Source organism: Chiroxiphia lanceolata, chromosome 1, assembly GCF_009829145.1.
Source record: "Chiroxiphia lanceolata isolate bChiLan1 chromosome 1, bChiLan1.pri, whole genome shotgun sequence".
In the NCBI taxonomy this organism is placed as follows: Eukaryota; Metazoa; Chordata; class Aves; order Passeriformes; family Pipridae; genus Chiroxiphia; species Chiroxiphia lanceolata.
The window spans coordinates 67,589,792-67,611,538 of record NC_045637.1 but is presented as its reverse complement, the minus strand read 5'-3'; the positions used below and the strand labels follow the sequence as shown (position 1 = coordinate 67,611,538).

General features: G+C 34.8%; 1 protein-coding gene across 5 annotated transcripts in view; it reads right to left on the bottom strand.

Moving 5' to 3' along the window:
- The window catches only part of PTPN3 (protein tyrosine phosphatase non-receptor type 3), a 97,542-nt gene that overhangs the window by 48,312 nt on the left and 27,483 nt on the right, over nucleotides 1-21,747 (bottom strand). For 4 of the 5 annotated variants that reach the window (XR_004359732.1, XM_032702746.1, XM_032702759.1 and 1 more), the window contains exons 8-11: nucleotides 19,897-19,984; nucleotides 14,342-14,430; nucleotides 9,300-9,363; nucleotides 4,284-4,456 (exon numbers count right to left, since the gene is read on the bottom strand). Coding sequence is in view for 4 of the 5 variants with exons in the window: in XM_032702746.1 (XP_032558637.1) it covers nucleotides 4,284-4,456; nucleotides 9,300-9,363; nucleotides 14,342-14,430; nucleotides 19,897-19,984 (414 nt within the window). In the remaining variant the exon portion in view is untranslated. The remainder of the gene's footprint in view (nucleotides 1-4,283; nucleotides 4,457-9,299; nucleotides 9,364-14,341; nucleotides 14,431-19,896; nucleotides 19,985-21,747) is intronic. The other variant, XM_032702775.1, reaches the window with a different exon arrangement.

Here is a 21,747-nt window from a genome sequence, read left to right as displayed (position 1 = left end):
AGTAAGAGCTACACCGGGCAACACTATTTCTGGAAAGAAGTCACATTTGAGTGATGTGTTCCTTATAGGAATAAGCCATTAGTAAAAGATCTGACGTGCAAATAGAATCTCCAGGTCTGGACTGCTTCCTGGGACAAGATTCTGACAAGATAAGGCTTGCATCAGAACCAGAACCCCAGACAGGAAAGCAATAAAAATGTATTACTAGTGAAATTATACAGCATAAGGAAAATTTTTAAGTAGACTGAAACTGATATAAACTAACTTTTATGCTTCTTTTTATAGAGCATTCCACAAGAAAAGGGAAATAAGCTGCTCATCCTTGAGTTCACAGGCCTAGGATTTCTCATGGAAAACAAGCAATTTACGAGATACAGAGAAACCATCTTTGGCTTATTACGACCTGAGTAGCTGGGATAGCAAAGAGTATGTGAGTATTCTACTAAAGAGCTGAAAAGTCTCAATTTTACATGGCATTAAGAGAAAAATGTTGCTTATGCAACATGGATATTACTCACACTATATCAAACCTTAAGCAGACTTTACATTGTACTGCTTTTTGTTTTTATAAGTAAAAGAAAATGCAATCCAAGACTTTTTTTTTATATACACTGAAGTATTTCACATATCTTGTTCATGATTTTAAAGGAAATCAATTCCTTCATCTTCCAAATGTACTTTTAAAGCTTCTCCCAGTATGAAAAACAAAGAGGGAAAACTAATATGAACTGTCTGCGTATCAAAATCAGCTACCCATGAATGTTTTTTGCTTAGTAAAAAAAGTCCATGAACTCAGGAGAAGCTTTTGCCTGTATTATCCAATTTATTTTTCTAATTCTTTTAAATACCAGTGACAAGGCACCAACTACTCTGGTCTTCTAGAGAAACAAAGAGTTCTTTCAAAGAAGGCTTACACGGTTGGAGCAGAGAGGGAGATTGGAAAAAGAGGATGCATTATGAAAAATGCATTTTGAAGAATTCCACATTAATCAGCCTTTCTTTTTTACAAGTGCCTGTTCATGCATTTTCCAATGCAGTTGACTTTTGAAGTGCAACATTACTCATGTGACGGAAGCCAGAGCCCTAAACCCTAACTCTAATCCCAAACCCCTAATCCTGACCACAAAATCACTTATACAGTATGTTCTCTAGATATTTCAGTTAAGACATATAAGATAAATAATCTGAACTCCAAGTAGCTGCCCTTCAGATGCCAAATACCAGGATATTTCTCAGCAAACATTCTGTGAGGCTGCCAAAGCTTTTCTGGAATGGGCTATAATATCTTGAAGTGACAGTTCCTTTCTCTCATTTATTACTGAGGCTATCCTTGGTGAAAAAAATAGATACAATTTTAGCTTTTCAGAAAGGAATGAGAATGTGCCTAGGAGAGGTTATTCAGCATTCAATCCAGAAGCATTGAATGAACTAACCTCTCAGAATCTGAGAGATGTGATTCAGTCTGCTCCTAGAATAAGGCTTTCAGGTGATTTATACAACTCAGAAGCCTAATTTAAAAGGAATTCCACTAGTACCTTAAGCTAAAAGAATCTAGAAGGCCACAGAGATTTGCAAATAAGAGATTGTACTCAAGTATTGCAAGAGTTCAACTATTTGAACTGATGCAATAAATGCTAGGCTATTTGCCTCACATAGGGTAGAAGAATAAAATATAAGAAAGCCACAAATTCCATAGGAAAACTTGTGATACTTAAGATGGTAAAACCTGATTGTAGCTACCTTTAAAGCTGACAGAAGCTGTGTTGAAAGAATTACTGAACATAAGCCAATCTTAAACCTCCAGGGTTGCATGATGTGGTTGGTGGGGTTTTTGTGTGAGTGTTTCATTTTGTGTTTTTGTTTGTCCACTTGTGTTTGTTTAATTTGTGCAATGCAAAAATTTGATCCCTTTCATAAGGGAGAATGCAGAATCTCTTTTTTCGTTGTGTAGCTTCCACCATGAGATCAGAGCCATCCTTGAAAAGCAACATGGAAACTCACGTTGTCTCTTAAAACATTCCACAATCACAAACAAGTAGGAAAGTAAAAATTTTCAATATGTGACATATGACTTCAAAAGTTACTTGTTCACCCCTTTTCTCAAATCTTTTGAGAAATTAATTTTGCTGAGTGACATTGGCCAAGTTCATAGAAACTACTCAAAGCCTTTCAAAATTACTGTTGCTTCTTCTGTACTTTAGCCATCTTTCATAGCAGTGGTTGCTGAGTCACTTCTCTCTCATGTGGACCCTAAACTTCATGCGTGTTACTGGTATAAATAGGGCCAAAGAATGTATTAGTACAGAGGATATCATTAAGCTGATGGAAGAGATCACAAAGAGATCACCCCAGAGATTCCTTAAGAGTCTAAGTAAGCAATTCAGCAGACACAGGGCCTTGGAACACGAAATTACTTGAAGAGATTCTGTTTCAGTAACTCAGATCAACAATGAGAACTATCCTGCATGCTACAGGCTATTAAGAAACTGTAACAGCAGATTTTAAAAAATAAAATGTTCGGTAAAAATTGGAACGATACTAAACTGGGACCCGTTGGAACCCATGCTGTTTTCTTTCCTAACATTACAAATGCAGTGCAATCCCTGTGTGTATATACGTATATAGGAGGATTGGGATTTTGAATCTCTTTGCAAATTTGAGAGAAATAAAGGACTCCAGGACCTGACAACCCTACAAACTTTGAGAGTCACCTCCTCAACACATCCACTATAGAAAGAACAAGTTCATATCACTCCATAAAGGAGCTAATTCTAAAAGGATGGGTCTGTAAACCAATAGAAAATTAGAATACTGTTCATACAACTACTTGTTTTCTATTATCTAGAAACCAGACCATCTAGCTATGATCTAGTACTAGGAGAAAACCTGGAATTCCACTCCAGCAGAAAACACGATATTTTATCAGACTTCCTACAGTTGGACAGCCCTCATGGGTTAACTACTTCATTTACAAGCAATACCAGTCCACTCAGTATGAATTTCTGCAGTATATAGTCATGAGAGTATGAAAAGTCAGAGAGCCACCAAAGTCTAAGAGACTATTTGAAGTATGATATCATTCAAAAATTGAAGCTTATCCAAATAGAAAAGCGAGAATCAGCCTGACAAATTAAATGTAAAGTTAAACTGTTAAGGGAACACACTACACAAAACCCCACACAAACATGCACCACACAAAACCAAAAAGAAAACAATAAAACGAATACTTTTCCAAAATTATCAGAACAAGCAGGTTTCTAGAGAGTCTACAGAGAATACAGATGATCAAAGGTTCAAAGAACACTCCAGAATCTGACATTCAGAGAAGATAATTACATAAGTCTTTATTTTTCATTACAGAATGTTTTTGGGGGTGGGGACCAGATATCGATGAGACAATGAAGACACAGCACATGACACATTTGTAGCTGAATTGCTGATAAGTGAAACAACAGAACAAATCAACATAATGAAATAAGTCACTGGGACTGATACTTATCAAAAAAAGCCCAAAAGCCTCTAAGATAAAAGAGCAGAACTACTTCCATAAAACCTCCCACTTTAAAAATCACATAGGATGGCAAAAATAAAGGTCAATTGCAAAGAAATGGAGAAAGACATTACAATGTCAAATGACTAGACAATAAACTGGCAGCTTAACTTTAATGAAGACAGGGCCCAGTTACTGTATATGGGAAGGAATAATACCAACTTCATCACTAGACCTTAGGTAACATCATGAAACTACCAACTCCATGACTAGAAGAACCTAACAAGACAAATGAAGGATTAGAAGTGTCCCAAAAGGAGTATCTTGGATACCTGAATGGGACAAAGCTTTTCATCTTTATGTCAGTAATAAGTGGTTGGTATGATGCACTCCAAAAATTGCCCTAACATATTAAATAGAATGTGTACATGACACTAAGGGTTAAACATTTCAAAACAAATCTGTTCAGCAAATTCTCTTACTGGATCATTATCTACATGACTTTTTTACTTTTTTGTGTTTTTATACCACAAGCTGAACCAGGAAAGTTGAAAAAATACTAGTAAAACATATATTCAAACACCTTTTTAGGAAATTATAGGACAAGTTCTACTGTAATGATACCATGTGGCAGAAACTGAAACCACAGCCATATAACTTTTCAAATGGTTCATATACAGACTGGGACAGAGCTATTGGCAGAACTGAGCTCTGCCACTCCAACTTGAGCTACCACTGACAAATCCTCCCATTCCCATTAATGAAGCAAAACATGCTTTCACACAATACTTACTTTGTTGGATTTCTAGAACCCAGGGTCCAATAATTTGATAATATCTTTTTTTCATGAGGTAGTGACTTCTTTGCCTGAAAAAATGTGTGATGCTCTACACAAGATTTCCAAAGATTTTTGCATGCTCTGTAATTTAACATGTTGAAGGCAACAATATGTTCCCTGGATTCATTCTGTAACAGGAGGAAATACCATGTTTCAATATATACAAGCAGATGAAACAGTAAACACACTCATAAAACAACAATAAAATTATTTTAAGCTTAAACAGGAAAAATACATCTAGGGAAAAAAAAATCAGCATATAGTAGATTTTGAGCTGGATATGGTCAAAATAACCCTGTGACCATATGACATTCTAAACTGCAAAATGTTCAATTTAAAAGTTAATGAAATAAGTAAGCCTAAAGTGGTAAAGACCTTATATATATGAGTGTCACGTTAAACAACTAAATAGATTTTCAGGTTTCCAGTCAGATCTTGACCTCCTAAGACTAACAAAAGTTCTTTAAAACATTCCATTATGGGTACAATGAAAAAAGGAAAAGCCTTCATTCTTTGAATTCAAATTCTTCACAGAAGGCTTTAGTTCAATAATGTTCTTCCAAGTACCATAGTATGCAAAAAGTATATTCTTGATAGTCTTTTGGAAGAAACTGAAGATGTTTACAGTGATCCATCTTGGGGGAAAGAAAGTAGCTGTGATGAGACTGGAGTTGTTGGTACTATTGTTCAAATCCAATCCTGCTTCCTGGATGATAACATGAGGCCGCAATGAGGAGGATCAGAAGGGAGCAGAATACAAAACTTGTGTGTCTTGGTGCAAACTCTTACAAGTAACTTCAGTGCCAAGGTGCCAGCGAAACACAGGTGTAACACAATTGTGCCACCCACAGTTATGCCCAAGAGTTTTGCACAAGACATAGCTTTGGTTAGTTAATCTAATTATTGATGCAAAGAAAGTGGAATGGGAGCAAAGCAAAGAGAAGAAATAAAGATAACATGAGACCCGAGTCAGTCGCTATCAGAGCTCAGCACTTCAGTAAAAAAAAAAGCAAGCAAGTTTTCATCACTCATCTTTTCCAGCTGCTCTGAGTTATGACTGATTTTGACATCTCAACACATAATTAAGTAGGCAACCTTTTGCTTGTTCACAGCAACAATCCTGTTGGGAAGTAACTACAGACCATTTTGGCTGGAATACTCAATCTATTTTTCTTGTGTTCTTTTTATTTGTAGGCAACATTTTACAAATGTCATGTATCAGAGATCAATCTCACATTCTGCAAATCACTTCATGTCTAGTTCAGAGAACCTACTACTTCAGTCGCTATTTTACAAAAACAATGAGAATCTCAAGAGAAAGAAAAAAAGATTTGCCTCTTGATTTTACAGAAGCATTGAAAAACATTTAACTGATTGCAATCTTTTAGGAATGCTTTCTCTATAACTATTAAAACATCTATAAAATATTTTCTTTTTCAGATGTAGAGTTTTTTATTTGAGTCTCTTGTATACTGCAACCAATTCATCTTTTTCAGTTCTCCACAGCTGCTTCTGAGTAGCTTATATAAAATATCATTTTGCTTGCCCACTTTAACCCAGAATTTCTTGAAATATAAAAAGCATACATCAGTGAAAGACTTAATGACAAATGCCATTTCTGACATACTTTCTGTTGGTTGAATACCACTTGAAGGGTTTGCTACTCCAGTAGACAAAAAAACTGAAGTGTATAGATATTCTTGTTGGCCTGAAGTAATAGCTTTTCAATCGCCACAAAAATTATTTTACCCAAACATCTCAATTATCCTGAAAAGCCATAATGTAAAAATAAAGAATTAAGTACACCTAATATTGTTTTTAAATTTATGTAAATTTAAAACAAGTGTGTTTTTCCCAACTGTTATCACTGAAACTTCTTAGCAGGCTCTAAGCAAGCTAAGAGTTTTAATATGAACTTAAAGTAGGAAAAATATTTTCAGAAGTTGCAGAAAAACTTATTCAATTTTTATATTAACATAACAATCTGCCTCACTAACGGCCACCATTGCAAGTCATGCTATTGAATCTGTCTTAAAGGTGAAGAGAGTTCTAGTGGAATCCAAGGATCTAATACCCATCATACCTCTCAAGTTCCAAAAATGGCATTTTAATAATTACCAAGAAATGAGGATTAGAGAAATTTGTGACCATTAAGGTAAAGAGAACAATCTTGTATAGCTAAAGCGAGTGTCTTGCTAGTTCAGCATATGGAAGAAATTTGCATCAGTTGTATGCTTATTACATACCTGAAAATACCTACAACATAGAAAGTAAAGATATATTTTAATATGCAGAAAATGAAGTTGTCTTCAAGCATTAGATAAGCACACTGAAAATAAAATTTTGTTTCTGAAAGGTTTAAAATGTTGTTTGTAAACAGCACAGTTCCTATTCCTACCTTAAATCTGATGTAGACTTAATGAAGGGTGAAAGACTTTATAGCAGACACTCACTGATTCAAAAGTCTTGCTCCCCAGTCCTTACCTACCTCTTCAGTAGAAACTGAATACTGCCTACTCCTAATCAAGTAGCTGATCAATGGACTGAAGCAGTAGGAGGGGAAGAGAGAACGTGAGTAGCAGGAAAAGAATGAGATAAGGTAAGTTGGGTTTTCAGAAAAGGTACATAAGAAAAGAAAAATGAAGTAAAAGAAATAAGGAGAATAAATCAATGAAACATGGCAGATCCCAGAGGACTGCAAACTCATTACCTTTGAGAACTTCCTGAAGATTTTTGTAAAGAATCTACATATGACATACAAAACATAAAAGAAGTGCTATAGCACTATGATCATCTTTAGTCAAACCTTGTCTATGAATATACAGGATCTGCTCTGTTTTCCCCACATTCTTTCATCTTCCTTACTTTCGACCTCATTTATTATTTCCTCCTGTATTTCCAAGCAAGGAGCTAATCAATCCAAAGACTCACACCAACTCAGTCATCTGCCCTCACAAACCCCTCAAGTGACCCACTGTTCTGGCAAAACCCCCCAGGGCTCCACTCCCAATGCACTGCATCAGTAAGTTTTTTCAAGCAATACCACTGGAGTACTGCAGACTTACTGCCCTAAATTCCAAGCAAAGGGAGCTGACAAGGATGGATATATCCACAGATTTAATAGCACACCTGGTCTGCTTTCTAGTATGTACTGAGAAAGAATAAAAAGGTCATGCAGCTAGCCTTCTTTTTCTGTAGCTTTTTAAGCATAATACTGTGTGTATTACTATAATCTACATAGATAAAAAACAAAGAATTATGATCACTTAAGGGGAGATAAGTTAAAAGAATCAAGAGCCTTGAACTATCATAATTTATCAAATGTTTAATTGAACAAATTAAAATTGCTGCTCTCTTCAAAGGTGACACAAGTCTCCAGAAAGAAAAATTCATTTTTTGAGAGCAGTCATCTTTATGTAATAAATACAGATATTTTATATTGAGTACAGAGACTGTTGTCTATGGACACTTCATTTTTCCATATTCCAAAAACACTGTAAGAATCAAAGAATGGTTTGGGTTGCAAGGGACCTTGAAGATCATGTAGTTCCAACCTCCATTTTACTAATCCCTCTCAAAGAGTTCTGTTACTATATTTATTCTCACAGGCACATTTGGAAATTGCTGCCCATAAGCCTGCCATATTTGTGTATATGAAGATATTTAGATTTATCAGTGAATTTTTAATCCTCAAACCCAGAGGAAGGCAATACTTGCAAGTGTAATATTATTGCACTCACAAACCAGTAATTTGTCAACCCCTCCTTTCTTCATGCAGTGAAATACATATGAACAGACTGTGACATGTTTGCATAAAAACCATATATTTAGAAACTTACAGATAGCAAAAACACTGAAGATCCCCTTAGAGTTGGTTGGGATGCACTCTAGGCATGCTATGCGTCTGTGCAAGCATTAGTGCAGTAACACCCTCTCTAGATACTAACTTTGTTTACACGTGAATCCTGAAAAGTAACAACATGTACATGCTTGCACACTACTCAAATTTCAAAGAACCCACCAAACTGGAAAAAAAGAAGGACATACAGGAAAGAAATAATATGAAAATATTTTCTTTTTGGGTAAAAAAGGCCTCCATGGAAACCTGTGTTAAGCAGACTCTCTAGTATATGTGGGTCATGAGGTCTTCTTGTAACACAGCTGCTATCAGTTTAAGGGCTCATTTACTACCAGAAAGAGCCTTCATGAAGTTTAGCTATAAGTTAATAGTTTTACTATGTCCGAGTTCTGTCTTGACCTGAATTAAAATACTTATACATCTGCTGGTCCCTAGTTTCTGCAGGATTTTTTTTTTTGGTTTTTACTGTCATATTAAATATTCTATGGTCTTTGTAAAAAGATAATTTATTTTTGTATTGTGTCAGCACAATAATAATCAGTAATCAAGATTCCCTCCCCATTAAATAGACTAATATTTCAGCTGCTCTGCAAAGAGCACACAGCATTATGAAGCCAACCCTTAACAGCAGAAAAATTACATTAGTTTTATCAAATATCTTCACATACTTTGCCAACTTCTGAAGTCCTCCATGTTACACACAGCAATTGTTTAGTAGATTCACTGCATTGAGTAACTCTACAGGGCAGGGAGAGTAACAAAAGAAAAAGCAGCAGATGTTGGCAAGAAAAGGGAAGTATGCTAGTTTAATAAATATTGGAGAAAAGATGCAAACCTGCATTTATCCCAAGTCTCCAAGGGAGAAGAAACTTTCATAGGAAAGATACAGTATAATAGAGCAAAAGTGGAAGGATTAAGTATTGAAAAGGAAAAAAAAATGAGAAACAAAGAGAGGATAAGAGGACCAGAATAGCAAGACCAAGTTAACAAACCAGAATTTCAAAGACAAGTTACCACAAAAGAAGCTTTTGATCAGCAGTTTATTGCTTATATTTAAGGCAAAAATATTGAGTATGATCACCTGATCAAAACAAAATCAGACGATTACTTACATGTTTCTGCCGTTGTTGTATAAAAAACTTTTTCCTTTTAAAGGAAATTTTTAATATGTTCACCCTAAAAGAAAGAAACAGATCATAAAATATTGAATAATATTTAGAGGGATAAAACAATGAAAAATAATACTGCATACAGTGAGCCCAAAAGATTATAGCTGTTAAATATTCAATGAATATTATGCAGCCATCTCCTGTGCTGAGTGGCAAATAGATATCCTCATTTACTCTTTAAATAGTTCACAGCAGTTCTCTCCCACCAAATCTATTCTTGCAGCAAAAGCTTGATGACATCCTTTTACTAAGCTGCACAAATGTTAAATGTGTCAAGTTTTGTATAACTTTAGAGTCATATGACAACTGTGACTAAAGGAACAAAATTTAAGACCCTAAAGACATGACAAGGTTGGTCATATAACAATGGAAACTTCCCAGAGGCTTCACAGAATTGACTTCATAATGTGAAAAATATTGTGTACTTGTGTTAATAACGAAACACATCTTGTAGATAAAATCATAATTGTAGAAGAATGAAAACTGTAAGAAAGAGTGTTAATGTATTTTTCAGTTCATTAACATTGCTATGTAAATTATGTGGTAATTATAGAACTGAACACCTCTTGTCTACATATACACAGTATGAACACATATTTTATAAGGTAAAGATTACAATTGGAATCGGTGCTCAAGCAATTTTCATTTTAATTATAAGCTTATCAGTTTTGCTAAATTAAACAAAATTCTACCTACCTACACACCTTCCTACAGCAAAACAAGATTTGTCTAAAATACCTAATTTTTCTCTGCTGTAGTTCTACTTCAGTAACTGAAAAGCTACATTTTTCAGAAAAAAGAATTCTCTTGTGGTCAGCTGGAATCATATGGATGCCAGAGGAAACCTATTTAAGTTTTGATCAAGTCATACTTGTAAGGAAAAAAAATCATAAAAGGGTTTTGGAAGTTTGCTGCTTAAAGTCCTGTTGATGAGACTGTTTCACAGGACATTAGATATCATCAGGTATGAACTATTTTGAAAGTCATCTCAGTTCTTGCATGACTCTCAGCAAGCGGGAAAAATGGCATAAAATTCATTCCTCACTGCCCATGGGAGATGCACTTGAGTTATAGAGCAACATCGTTCCTGAATAAAGGACAATATATTTGCCAGTTACTAAGAAGAAAGGTAATGCAATGAACAATCACCACTCCTGCACAAGAGGTGGAAAACTGAGTATGTACCAACTTCAGAAAATGCTTTTCTCCATCAATTACAGAACCACAGAGAAACGAGAATTTTATTAACACTATTCTTTCACAACCAGGTAAACCAGCGTGCAAATTAATGAAAAGTTGCAACCCATTATATATAAATCTTTCCTTGATTCTAGTACTATTCTGCTTGAATCAGTAGCACTCAAGTTTTGTGCTTCTGGTTTGTTCTTACCACATTTCTTGACTTAGATTAAACTTCAACAAACAAATTTTTGCAGTCATTCTCAGCTTGCACAGTTGCTTCCATGATCTGCTCTTATCCTAACATCGAGCCAGCAGAAATGCAGGACACAAAAAAGTAACCTTGCAGACTAAGCAAAAACTCCTCCACCCAAGAACAAAAAGGGAGCCAGCATCCCAAAATACTAAAACTCTCTTAATCTCTCTGTTCTATTCTCTGCATTTTTTTTTTTTAAAACCTTGATTCACTGCATGATCACATAATCACTTCAAACCAAATCAGGGCTTTAATTCTCTTTATTTTTACACTCCGCTAAGTAGAGCACCCCTCTCAATTCCCTTCATTCTTCTTAAAGTACAACTAAACCTATTTAGTTCAGGGACAAAGAACACTTGTTAATCTGACAGTTTTATTTAGCATTAACTAAAAATCATTTGCAATGTTATGCCTACAAATTGAGTGAATGTTCATATCCAGCAAAATCCAAAGGATCCAAGAAAGACGATAAAAAGATCCAAGAGATTAAGGGATCAAAGGATTTAGATTTAACAAGTGCTTGAAGATGCCATAATCAAAAATTATCTGAATAGAAGGCAGTTACTGTTATTCTAACTGGTGGCTCAGCTGTCCTTCTCTCACCAATAGTCTGTCCAGTGATTAAGCAACATTCACAAATCATTAAATTTCATGGTCTACTTATAAAGCACTTCATAGTTGTAACACATTAAAAATGATACATCTTTTGGGTCCCATCATCCTGTCATTCATAGGATCAAAACAGATTTGTCACTCAGTGGGCCACATAATTGCTAATTTTTGATTAAGCTGCCAGTCCTGTCCTAGTACTTAGTACTAGCAGTTGGTACTTGTGACCTGAAGAAAAAAATGTTTCTTTACCTGTAAGCTCACACTTTGCCATTGACAGATTCAGTAGGAAAGGTTCTGTCAAATTTGTTATTCAAGATAGTTGAGATGTTTTTCAAATTTTGACTAGCACTGTAGTATGCATTGCTCTAGCAGTTTCTCTGAAGCTTTCAAAGCAATGAAACTGCATACACAGAATAGTATTTGATAAATAACCTTAATTGCTGCTGATGTAGAGAGTGTTTGTATGTCTTTGCCATTAAGATAATACTTCACCTGCAAAATCAATTTGGAAATTACCACAGAACAGTTAAGCACCCTCAGGAATAACTTTCCAGAGCGCATAAAATACTGTGTTATATCTGGAGTTATTTTTTAAATCTATCTTAGCTTGCACTGCCTCTGAGTGATCAGTCAGCTTCTCACGTAGGTTGCTTTGATTGAAAATCCTCCTTTTGCCAAAGCAAAATTCTCTCTCTCTGCTTCTGTTCCTGAAAACTTTTGGTCCCCTTTGACTACTACCATATGGCATAGTTGTATTGTTGTCATCCATTAATGCTGCAGAGTACTTTACTTAAAATTTTGGAAAGAGCGTCTTGATGGTGTTTGCTGCCACCTTGAGTTCTATCATATTAATAGTGACGTAGGAAAAACTATTTAGTACAAATAGTGTTACATAAAAAGCCTAAATAAGTACCACTTCAATCAGGTGAAAGGGAATTACAGAAATATATTCTGCTTTGAAGTCTAAAATGAAAGTGAGAGTGCATACTACAAATGTACCCCAAGCTACTCTGCGGTGGTGACTTTCGGTGTTTGCTTGTTTTGGAGGGGAGCAGGGAATGGACACCATGCTTTTATGAAGAATTATGACTAACTCGTGCAAGATGCCAGAAATAAAATATCAAAAAGTTAGCCCCTATACAGGGAGCTCTTGTTTTCAAGTTGAGAAGATATTCTGAGAGGGAGAGTGTGTAGGACAGCTTGGGAACAATTGCAATAGCTGTCAGCTGAAAATATTACTGCCTAAACCTTTTATTTTAGAGTGGAAGTTATCTGAACTGAAAAACCTGTGGGGTTTTTTTCCCCCTCAACTTCTTCCTGTAAATGAGACTCGGCCTTTGTGAAAGATGTTTTAGTATCTGTATTTTATTCCTCTGTGCTTTCCAAGAGTAAAAGTAGCACAGGAAGTTGTGGATTCCTCCTGTCTTGTGTGCTATAAACTCTCTTTCCCTTCCCTAAAATAATCATATAGTCAAAGATTTTAAAATGCCATTGCTATGGTTTTCAGAAATAACTATTATCCATTCATACCTTACTTAGGTCACTAAGTTAGCAGAACAGGACTTGCAGAAGACAGAAAATGTGCCTCCAGCTGACAGTTTTTAAAACCTGCAGCTGTTTAAAGAAGTTGAGAGATCGAGGTATGAAAGAGCAACGCTCAGGATACAAAGATGAAAAATAAAAGTCTTTTGTGCTTTACTGTGTATTAGCAATGGAAAACCATAAGTTTTCACTGTGCTGCTGTGTGAGAGCATTATTACTGACATACATTTATCTAGGATGACTGCAAAACAACCAAGGGAGTTGAAATGCAACTGACAGCAAATTAAAAAAGAAAAATCCAGAGACTCTGCAGTATATTTTCCACTAAAATTTAAAATGAAGCTGATTTTATTGCTTTTCTATAGGAAATAGCTGTTTAGTTGGGTTCATAAATGAAAGGATGGAATGACTCAAGTATTTAAAGAATGCTTCTAAGGACTGTCTCTAAGGGGCAAAAAGCAAGTAGAATGCATTAGGGTGCATTTTTCTGTCATAATTAAGAACAGTATATCATCTTACTGAAACAGTTCTCCAGAAAAATGGTTACAAAATATATGAAAAAATTATGCATAACAAGACAAAGCTATAGTTTATCAAGTATAAAAAACAAATTCATCCTTATTTTAAAAAAGAAAGACTGAGAAAAATTCATTCTGATCCAACCCAAAAACCTTCTGACACCCAGCCTCCATATAATTTTCTAATTTATGTTATCATTTTTAGTATGGTATAACTAATAAAGCCCAAAAGTACTATCAAAAACTATAGCTTAAATAATTTCTCATGTCATTCACCTTAGATTTCTAGTGCACATTGTTTTTTGTAGAGATTATTTTCTATGACAATATCATACATTCTAATGTTTTCAGTATTAAAGAATAATGTAAAGGTCTCTCCCCTGCAGAGTCCAAACCTTGTTAATGTTATATAGCCTTGTTTGCTGACATTTAAAAATTTGCCTAAATCATATTATCCTAGTTCCAGTAAATCTCAAACACTAAATAACTCATTTTATGTCTCTTTTCGAAGAAGAAAATATCTTCTATCTGAATGTCAGGATAAAATGTTCAGACAGTTAGCTGTTGAGCTTTAATAGTAGTGCTTATTGGTTTTGTTTCTTGTTTTGTTTTTCTGTCACAGGGTCCTCCTAATCATGTACACATACTTGTATGTGAATTAACTCTATCAAGACTTCACACAGTGCAAGAAGTTCAGAAGCCTTATGGAACTAAAAGCCTAGGCAACAGGTTTCATTTTTATCTCAACACAACGAAATACAATGATACTCCCTAAAGAACAAATTTACCTACTGTAGGTTTCTTTGGAATAAATGTGAAAGCAAATGGAAAAAATTGGAAAAAACTAGACATATTTCTTTACTAGTAAAGGAATTTACCAGGCATAGAAGCTTGTACAGATGAGTTTTCTGTATACAGCAATTCCACCAGATGCAATCCCAATCATAAGATCTAGATTATGGAGATCCTGCAAGAGAAAAACATTGCAAGAATACAGATGCAGTTTGTGTCATTCCTATTTATCTACTTATAAATTTAATTTTCAAGCTTTCTATATTTAAATTGCTGTTCTTGAGGAAAAAATTCAACAACATATTTGAGCTTTGATTTTCATGCCTCTCTTTCCTTTGATGTTATCTAATAGGTATTCTAAATTTCATTCATTAAAACAAGTTGTAAAGTTCATCCTACTACATTGAATATTCTTTAGGTCAGTATCAAACTAAATTCGCAAGTCTAGCCTTATTAATTTCAGCATAAGAAAGAAGTTGAACTACTTCCCAAAATCAGTTAGATAAATGTCACAGAATTTTGGGAACTGAATACAAATTTCCTGATTATAAGCAGTGTAAAAAGAGAGGGGAAATAATTCCTTACTTCTTCCAAAAAAAGGTCTTAGCAATAAAGACTGACAGGAGAGATGACCACAGTTTTGCATATGAGAGTATGTTGGAGAGATATACATGTATACATGAATCTTTGATACACTCAACTAAATCCATTATTAACTAAACAAAAATGGTGCATTTCCTTAATGCTCAACTGGGAAAAAAAAAATCATAAATTTATAATGTTTTCCAGGTATTGAGATACTCAAGAGAAAACACATTCTTCCATATAAGCAGACATTTGAGTTTAAAAAAAATAAGAAAAAAGAGAGGGAGGAGGATTCTGGATGGTCAATTTCAGTATAAACCCTCATTGATGTTACAGAAGTTAGAAATATTGGCTTCCTATTTCTTATGATCAATACATACTAACATGTTATTACACAAATTTCTAAACAGAGCTCAACACCTATATAAATCCACATCTAAGAGTAGAACCCATTGTTTAAAATATCAGGTTTGACTCAAAAGCAGTTTCAGACTGTTTTGTAAAGGATTGCCAATGGTAATGGATTCTCTGAAAGCCTTCAGTAGCATAGCTGCTCCTCTAGATGGTACTCTGTCCTCAATTAACATATAGTTTTCCTCCATGTCCAATCCCAATTTCTCTATATTAGTAAGGTACAGAAGAATAGAACAGGTAGCATGTGTTCTGACAATACTGTAGAAAGTCTACAATAAATCCCTCAAAAACAGTTGAATAGAAGTGATTCAGGCATATGAATGAGTGAAGCTTAACCTAATTTGCAAAGTGATTTATAAACCTTCAGTGAAACACCACAGTGGTTCACAGAGATTGAGCACAACCTGTTTAATACACAGTGCACTAACACTGAATACTGGCATACTGAATTCTAGTAAGATGAGAGGAATACCAGACCTGCCACTGAGAGAATAGAAAAAGAAAATCAGTAAATAGGTAGCAGGCCAAATAGACTCAAAGTAACCCAGAACCCTCAGCACACTGCTGCCTCACTCTGCCAAGAACTTCTGATAGAGGAGCTGGTTGAATCTTCATTGGTAGAAGTTCCCAAAGTGCCAGTTTATGCCATCATAATACAGGAATCCAGAAATGACACCCCTTTATTTTAATGTTTGGGGAGAAAACTGAGGTATTTCAGGAGATGAACTGCATGTAATTAAGCTGTCTCTGCCTTGAAAAACAGCTTTAGAAAAAAGAGCTGAAAATTGACATGATTTAGCATAAATAAAGAATTAGCTAAACATTTGATAGGGATTAATTAGGCTAAACTACTCTATTTTCTCCAAGAGCTTTGTCAGAACAAAGTTCATTCCTTACCCTTCTCTGCACCAGTACAAACCACTAATCTCCCATGCTATTTGTTATTTGTTATTGTAACCTAGATCTTGGACTAGCATAAAGAGAGGGTCTCCAAAAGAAATATGATGTTGATGTGCAGTTATTTCCCTTTCAAAATATCTATGCTGTTAAATTGCATAGCAAAGAAATAACATGCATCTATTTGTAAAAAGAAACAGGTAACATGAAAGAAATAATAATAAAAAAAGTTGTAAAGATAAAAAATTATCATGCCAAAATTATCATGAGTATGTAGCTCATTAAGTACTGATTCACATTTGATTTAATTTACCATTACCATCTTGATTTTTGTAGATATGGAAATAATATTGATTCAACAAATTTCCTACCTTTGAGTCTCTGAGTAAAAATGAAAGATGACAACAGCAGACTAATTATTGAGCCAATAAGATAGTGGTCCAGAGTAAAAAGGAGATTAGGAATTCAAGAAATGTCAATACAGTTTTAAGATATTGAATTCACTCTCCTGAGTTTCATAAAACTATTTCATTTTTAAATACTACAATTTTAGCAGTTCAGATTTATCATCAGAAAAAAGCAGAAGTGTTTGCTGACAAAAACTGAGTTCAGATTAAAGTTCCATGTTTAGCAAGTTGCTAAAAAGAAAGCTCACACTCAGCTTCTGGAAAATATGTAACTTTGTATCATGAAAAGAAATGAGGAAATTATATATTCATCTGGTCTTCAAGAAACATTATCCAAAAGTATTGCACCAGCTTCTTCTGGCCATTGTATAATGGGTGTTACCTGGTTCTTCTGCCATACACAATCTAAGAGGACTAAGACTAGCTTAGTAGTAAAGACCTCAATCATCAAAATCCACAGATATAAAGCCTTTCACAAAGCCACAGTTTAATTAGCCCCTGCCAAATCTGTTCAAAGCACTAGGATATGAGAAAACTGGAAGGGTGATTTAAGTATCCTCCTAAGTAGGGGGAGGATACCAGGAGGCACCACAAACATCTGTGCCAAAGCAAGGGTATAACATGGCAGCCTCTGTGAAGAAGCAGCATACTGGGGGAGACATCTAACCTTCAATGCAAACTTCTTATAGGCCTTGAGGAACATAATCAACAATAACATGTTGGCTGAGAGGTTCACCTCATGGCATTCAGTCCAAATAATGACTAGTAACTGATGTTTTGTAAGTACAAAATTCCAGAGACAACCAATTACACTCCTCCTAATAAATAATGCCTCTTCTCAGCTTGTGGTGCCTTATAGCTAAAGGATTTCTTGGATCAGAAGCTTTTTGTATGTTTAATGGACCCCAGTGAATCATTCTTCCACTGACTGTCTAACTGCTCCTGATACCTAATTCACCTTGGTCGTCCATTAAAATAGCAGTAATGCTTACAGTTCAACTGCAGCCATATGAAAAAAGTTCCTTTTACTTAAACCTGTCACTTTCCAGGTAGACTGAAGTTTTGTAAATCTTTTAGTACCAAAGCAAAAAAATAAAAGTAAAAAAATTAAACATTGTTGGCTATTCACATTTCGCATGCTATTCACCTGCTACAGAAGGCTTTTCCTTAAGACGTTCATGACTATTATACTTCTCCGTATTTTTCTTTTTCTGTTACCCACTTTGAGATAAGGAAGAGAGTGGAAGAATGAAGCTCAACATTCAAATTATATCAAAACTCAGATTTAAAAGGTAGCATGATATTTTCTGGTTTGCTTTCTATTACTTTCCTAGCAGCTTCTATATGTCTAGATCTTCAGTTCAAGTGCCAGAAAAAACAGATCACTTCAAACATTTCATGCTTCAAAAAAAATTGAATTGTGATGAAAATATTATTTTGGATTGAAACAGTAGCAAGACAGTCTGCATTTTAGCAGTCTGGAATAGACTAGGCTTTGATTCAAATCTGTACTCTAGTTGATTCAGATCATACAGTTCAGTGTCAGGCAGGGTAGGAGTTCATGACTAATATTCTGACAGCCTGTGAGACTGAGGTCATTAAATATGAAACAATGCACTGGGGAAAAAAAAAACCCAAACAACGAAACTCTGTTTAGGCAGATATCTTCAGAAGGTATTTCTGCTGAGACAGAGCAGCCCAGTACACTGCAATGAAATTTCCTTTAGTTGAAAATGTCTGAGTCAACTCTATCTTCCCTACTTGGCACTGGTGTGACGACTACTGACATCCTGCATGTAGTTGCCTACAACTCAGGAAGAATAATGAAAACCAGAAGAATTTTTAGAGATAGCATCCCATTAATATTAAGAGAATAGCCACATAGCGATAGTCTTGGAACTTAAGTTGGCTTATCAAAATACTAGGCTACAGTAGAAGCTAGAAGGCGTAGACTGATCAAGTTAAGTGTATATAGGGAAATCTCAAGTGTAACAGTAAAGAGTTCGTCAATAAAGCAGAAAGGTGGCAGATGACCCAATAGACAATGAACCTAGGCAAAGTCAAATTTAATAAGATGCCCATTTGCCATTTAAAGTTAATTACTTACTAGAAATCATGAAGGCTTTTACTAGAAATCATAAAAGCTTTTACATTGTCAGAAGACACAAGAACACAAGAAATTTGTTCATATATGCTACATTACTTACACACAACCAATGCATGTGAATGAAGATATCTGATCACATTTAACAAATGCCTCTCCTGATACTCATATGAGATGGAGCACTTTAATTATTACCTTTCCTTTATACTTTTCCGTATTTTTAAGAAAACCAATACTGTTTGAGCACCGTATTTCATAATTTGAAAGTAGTTACAGTGGCTTCACACAGGAGTACTTTAGGAATTCCTAGACATTTAATGCAACACTCACTTATTTGTGGTAGTATAAAGAAAAGCCAGAAGAAAGCATCACGCCAAAGAAAGCAACTTAGTTATTGTATTCCTTCCTCTTCATTACAGAAATTTATGAGTTTTTCATTAAAATTTTCAGTGTCAGAATTATTAGCAAAACTCAGAAAAATGTTAGAAAAAACAATAGTCATCTTCATTGAGGATATCATTCATCTGCAGTCACTTAATTTAGTTTTTATACTACAAGCTTTATGCTAAAACAATTTACTATTAGATATAAGCACAAACGGTAACTTGTACACTGGAATGCAAATAAAAAAGAATTTTGGGGATTTGCCTCAAATGAATAGTGTGATCAGACAATTAAATGCCAGTAGCTAGTGAAATACTAGGGCATGTTTCTCATCAGTGCACACCCTGTATCTGAAAGATTTCAAATACATTTTTAGTGGTCATCACTCAAGCTGATAAATACTGCTTAGATTTAGCCTGGTGTCAGGGAATAAAGGAATTTTAAAAGATATCTCTGTATTCTTAACACTTAAGAAATTAGTGTTAGAAATTCAGATTAATTAAACTCTTAAAACACCTGCCAACTAACAGTACAGAACAGAGCATTCATTTTCTTTTGTGCTAAGACATTCAGAAACTTTACTAAAATTATTAAGTAGAATATATTGTAGTAATGAAACAATTTATCTTAAAAATACATTGTTACTCTTTCAAGGAGAGCTAGCTTATTTGGTTGAAATTCTGTGTAACCTATGTTACACAGAAATTACTGAAAAATTACCCAACTCTTATAATTAGAAGGAACACCTGGTAAAGTCAGTACTTTTTTTTTTTTTTACTGCTATTACATTCATGAGAAGAAAAAGAATATAAATTTATTTTCCAAGTGAAAAATTACAATATAAACATACTCTACCACTGTGCAATTCCACTCCATAGAATTCAAGTGTTCGTGCTATATTTATATAGCAGGACTCTGCTTCAGATTGCTTGAGGCCACTAAAAGAGGGGAAAAATAATAAATATGAACCACAGGCAAATAAAAAAATTATATTGAATTTATTTAAAGGCAGAAAAGGAGAAGAATCTCAAAGCCCACTGTCTGAGAAATAAATCTCATTAACTAGTACCACAAGTTCTTCACTGGAGAAAATCCTCCTAAAGTCCTATCAAAAAATTGAGCAAATTATACACAATGTTATTACCTTAGCCATTCTGGACCAGCTCTTTTTAGAAAAATAATTTTTATCTCTTATATTCAAAGGTATGAGGAAAGTATTCCCCTAAAACCTCACTTTACAGCAATAAGTTTTATCTGTAAATATTCTGTATTACGTGGTCCCTCAGAAGGAAGTCATTTAGAAGAAAGATTAGCAGCAGGAAGGTATTAATAAAATAAAGGGGAGAAAGCAGATTAATAAAGTTAAAGTTATGAAACTCACCAAGGAAAAGCCATCTGAGTTTACCTACAATCTATAAGTCCTAAAATACTTTTTTCTCCTGCTGCTATGTGCAGCAAGACATACAAGGATTTGATCTTCTGGTCTTCTAGAAAGCTTCTACAATTCTGAGACTCATACATTTTTTTAATTTTTTTTTTTTTTAACAGACACAAAAAATCAAAAATCCCCACACCTTCAATAAACAGGTTATGTATCCTTATGGAAGGATAGAATCTACTAAGAGTTTTAAAACCCAAAGAGTTCATCAGTGGTCCCCATTTAGCTGGTTCTCCCACGCAGCCTACTAATCATTCATATGAGAGGAATGCAACTAGGCCTAAACAAGATTCCTTTAGGTGTGATAATGAAAGTAGTCCTCTCCAATAAACTGCAGGGCCAAGACCTGTAAAGAAACAACCAGACAAGAGGCAGCTCTATCCTGGAATCTGCCATAGCCTTTTGACATTGTGCTGCGCCCACCGTGATCCTGGACTCACAGCACAGAGCAGCGATTCAGGCACTACTACACCTCACTGCAGTAACTGTGAGAACAGAAGCTGAGGAATGCATGTAATATCTACACACACTTAAGTAGAAAAGACATCTGATATCATCCTGTCATATCTACAACTAAGTGCAGGTAAAAACAACACTTTGCTAGGTAAGCTTCCAAAATGACATGCATCAAATTATGTTAATCAAACACAATTTAAATGGAACCTGAAAAATCTGACATAACATTGTGTTAAGAACTGCAGCTACAAAGGCATTCCACATAACGCAGTAATTCTCATTTTTGAAAGGGGTTTTAACTTAAAAGGTAGGCATCTATTACTTCCAATTAATATCCATCCTCTTAAATGCCAAGCCATCAAAACACTATGCCTTGAAACAGACACTTGAGGAAATATTAGATCATGCTCCAGGAAACTTAAAGCTACCTTGAACTTGAAAGCAATAGCCAGTAGTATGGCTTGAGGATGTCACAATATTGGAAAAAAAGAGCAAGGACAAAACCCAAAAAATTATTATACTACAGGATGCTGAATATATTTGCAAGAGTACATCACTTTCATTTAAAAAAAATTTATCAAGAACATTGGTGAGAAAGTCTGTTGCATACCAACAAGAAATGTCTGTAAATGTTAATTCTCAGTTTGCATACGCCATCCACACCTGACCTTGTATCTTAAAAGGTCAACAAGAAAAAGTATCTCAGCACAGACTTATGGGGTTTTTTGTTACACCCTCCTACTCAGTTACAGATGAAATGAAACTTTGAGGTCCCTAAGCAGATAGTAGTTACTCGGTAAAATAAAC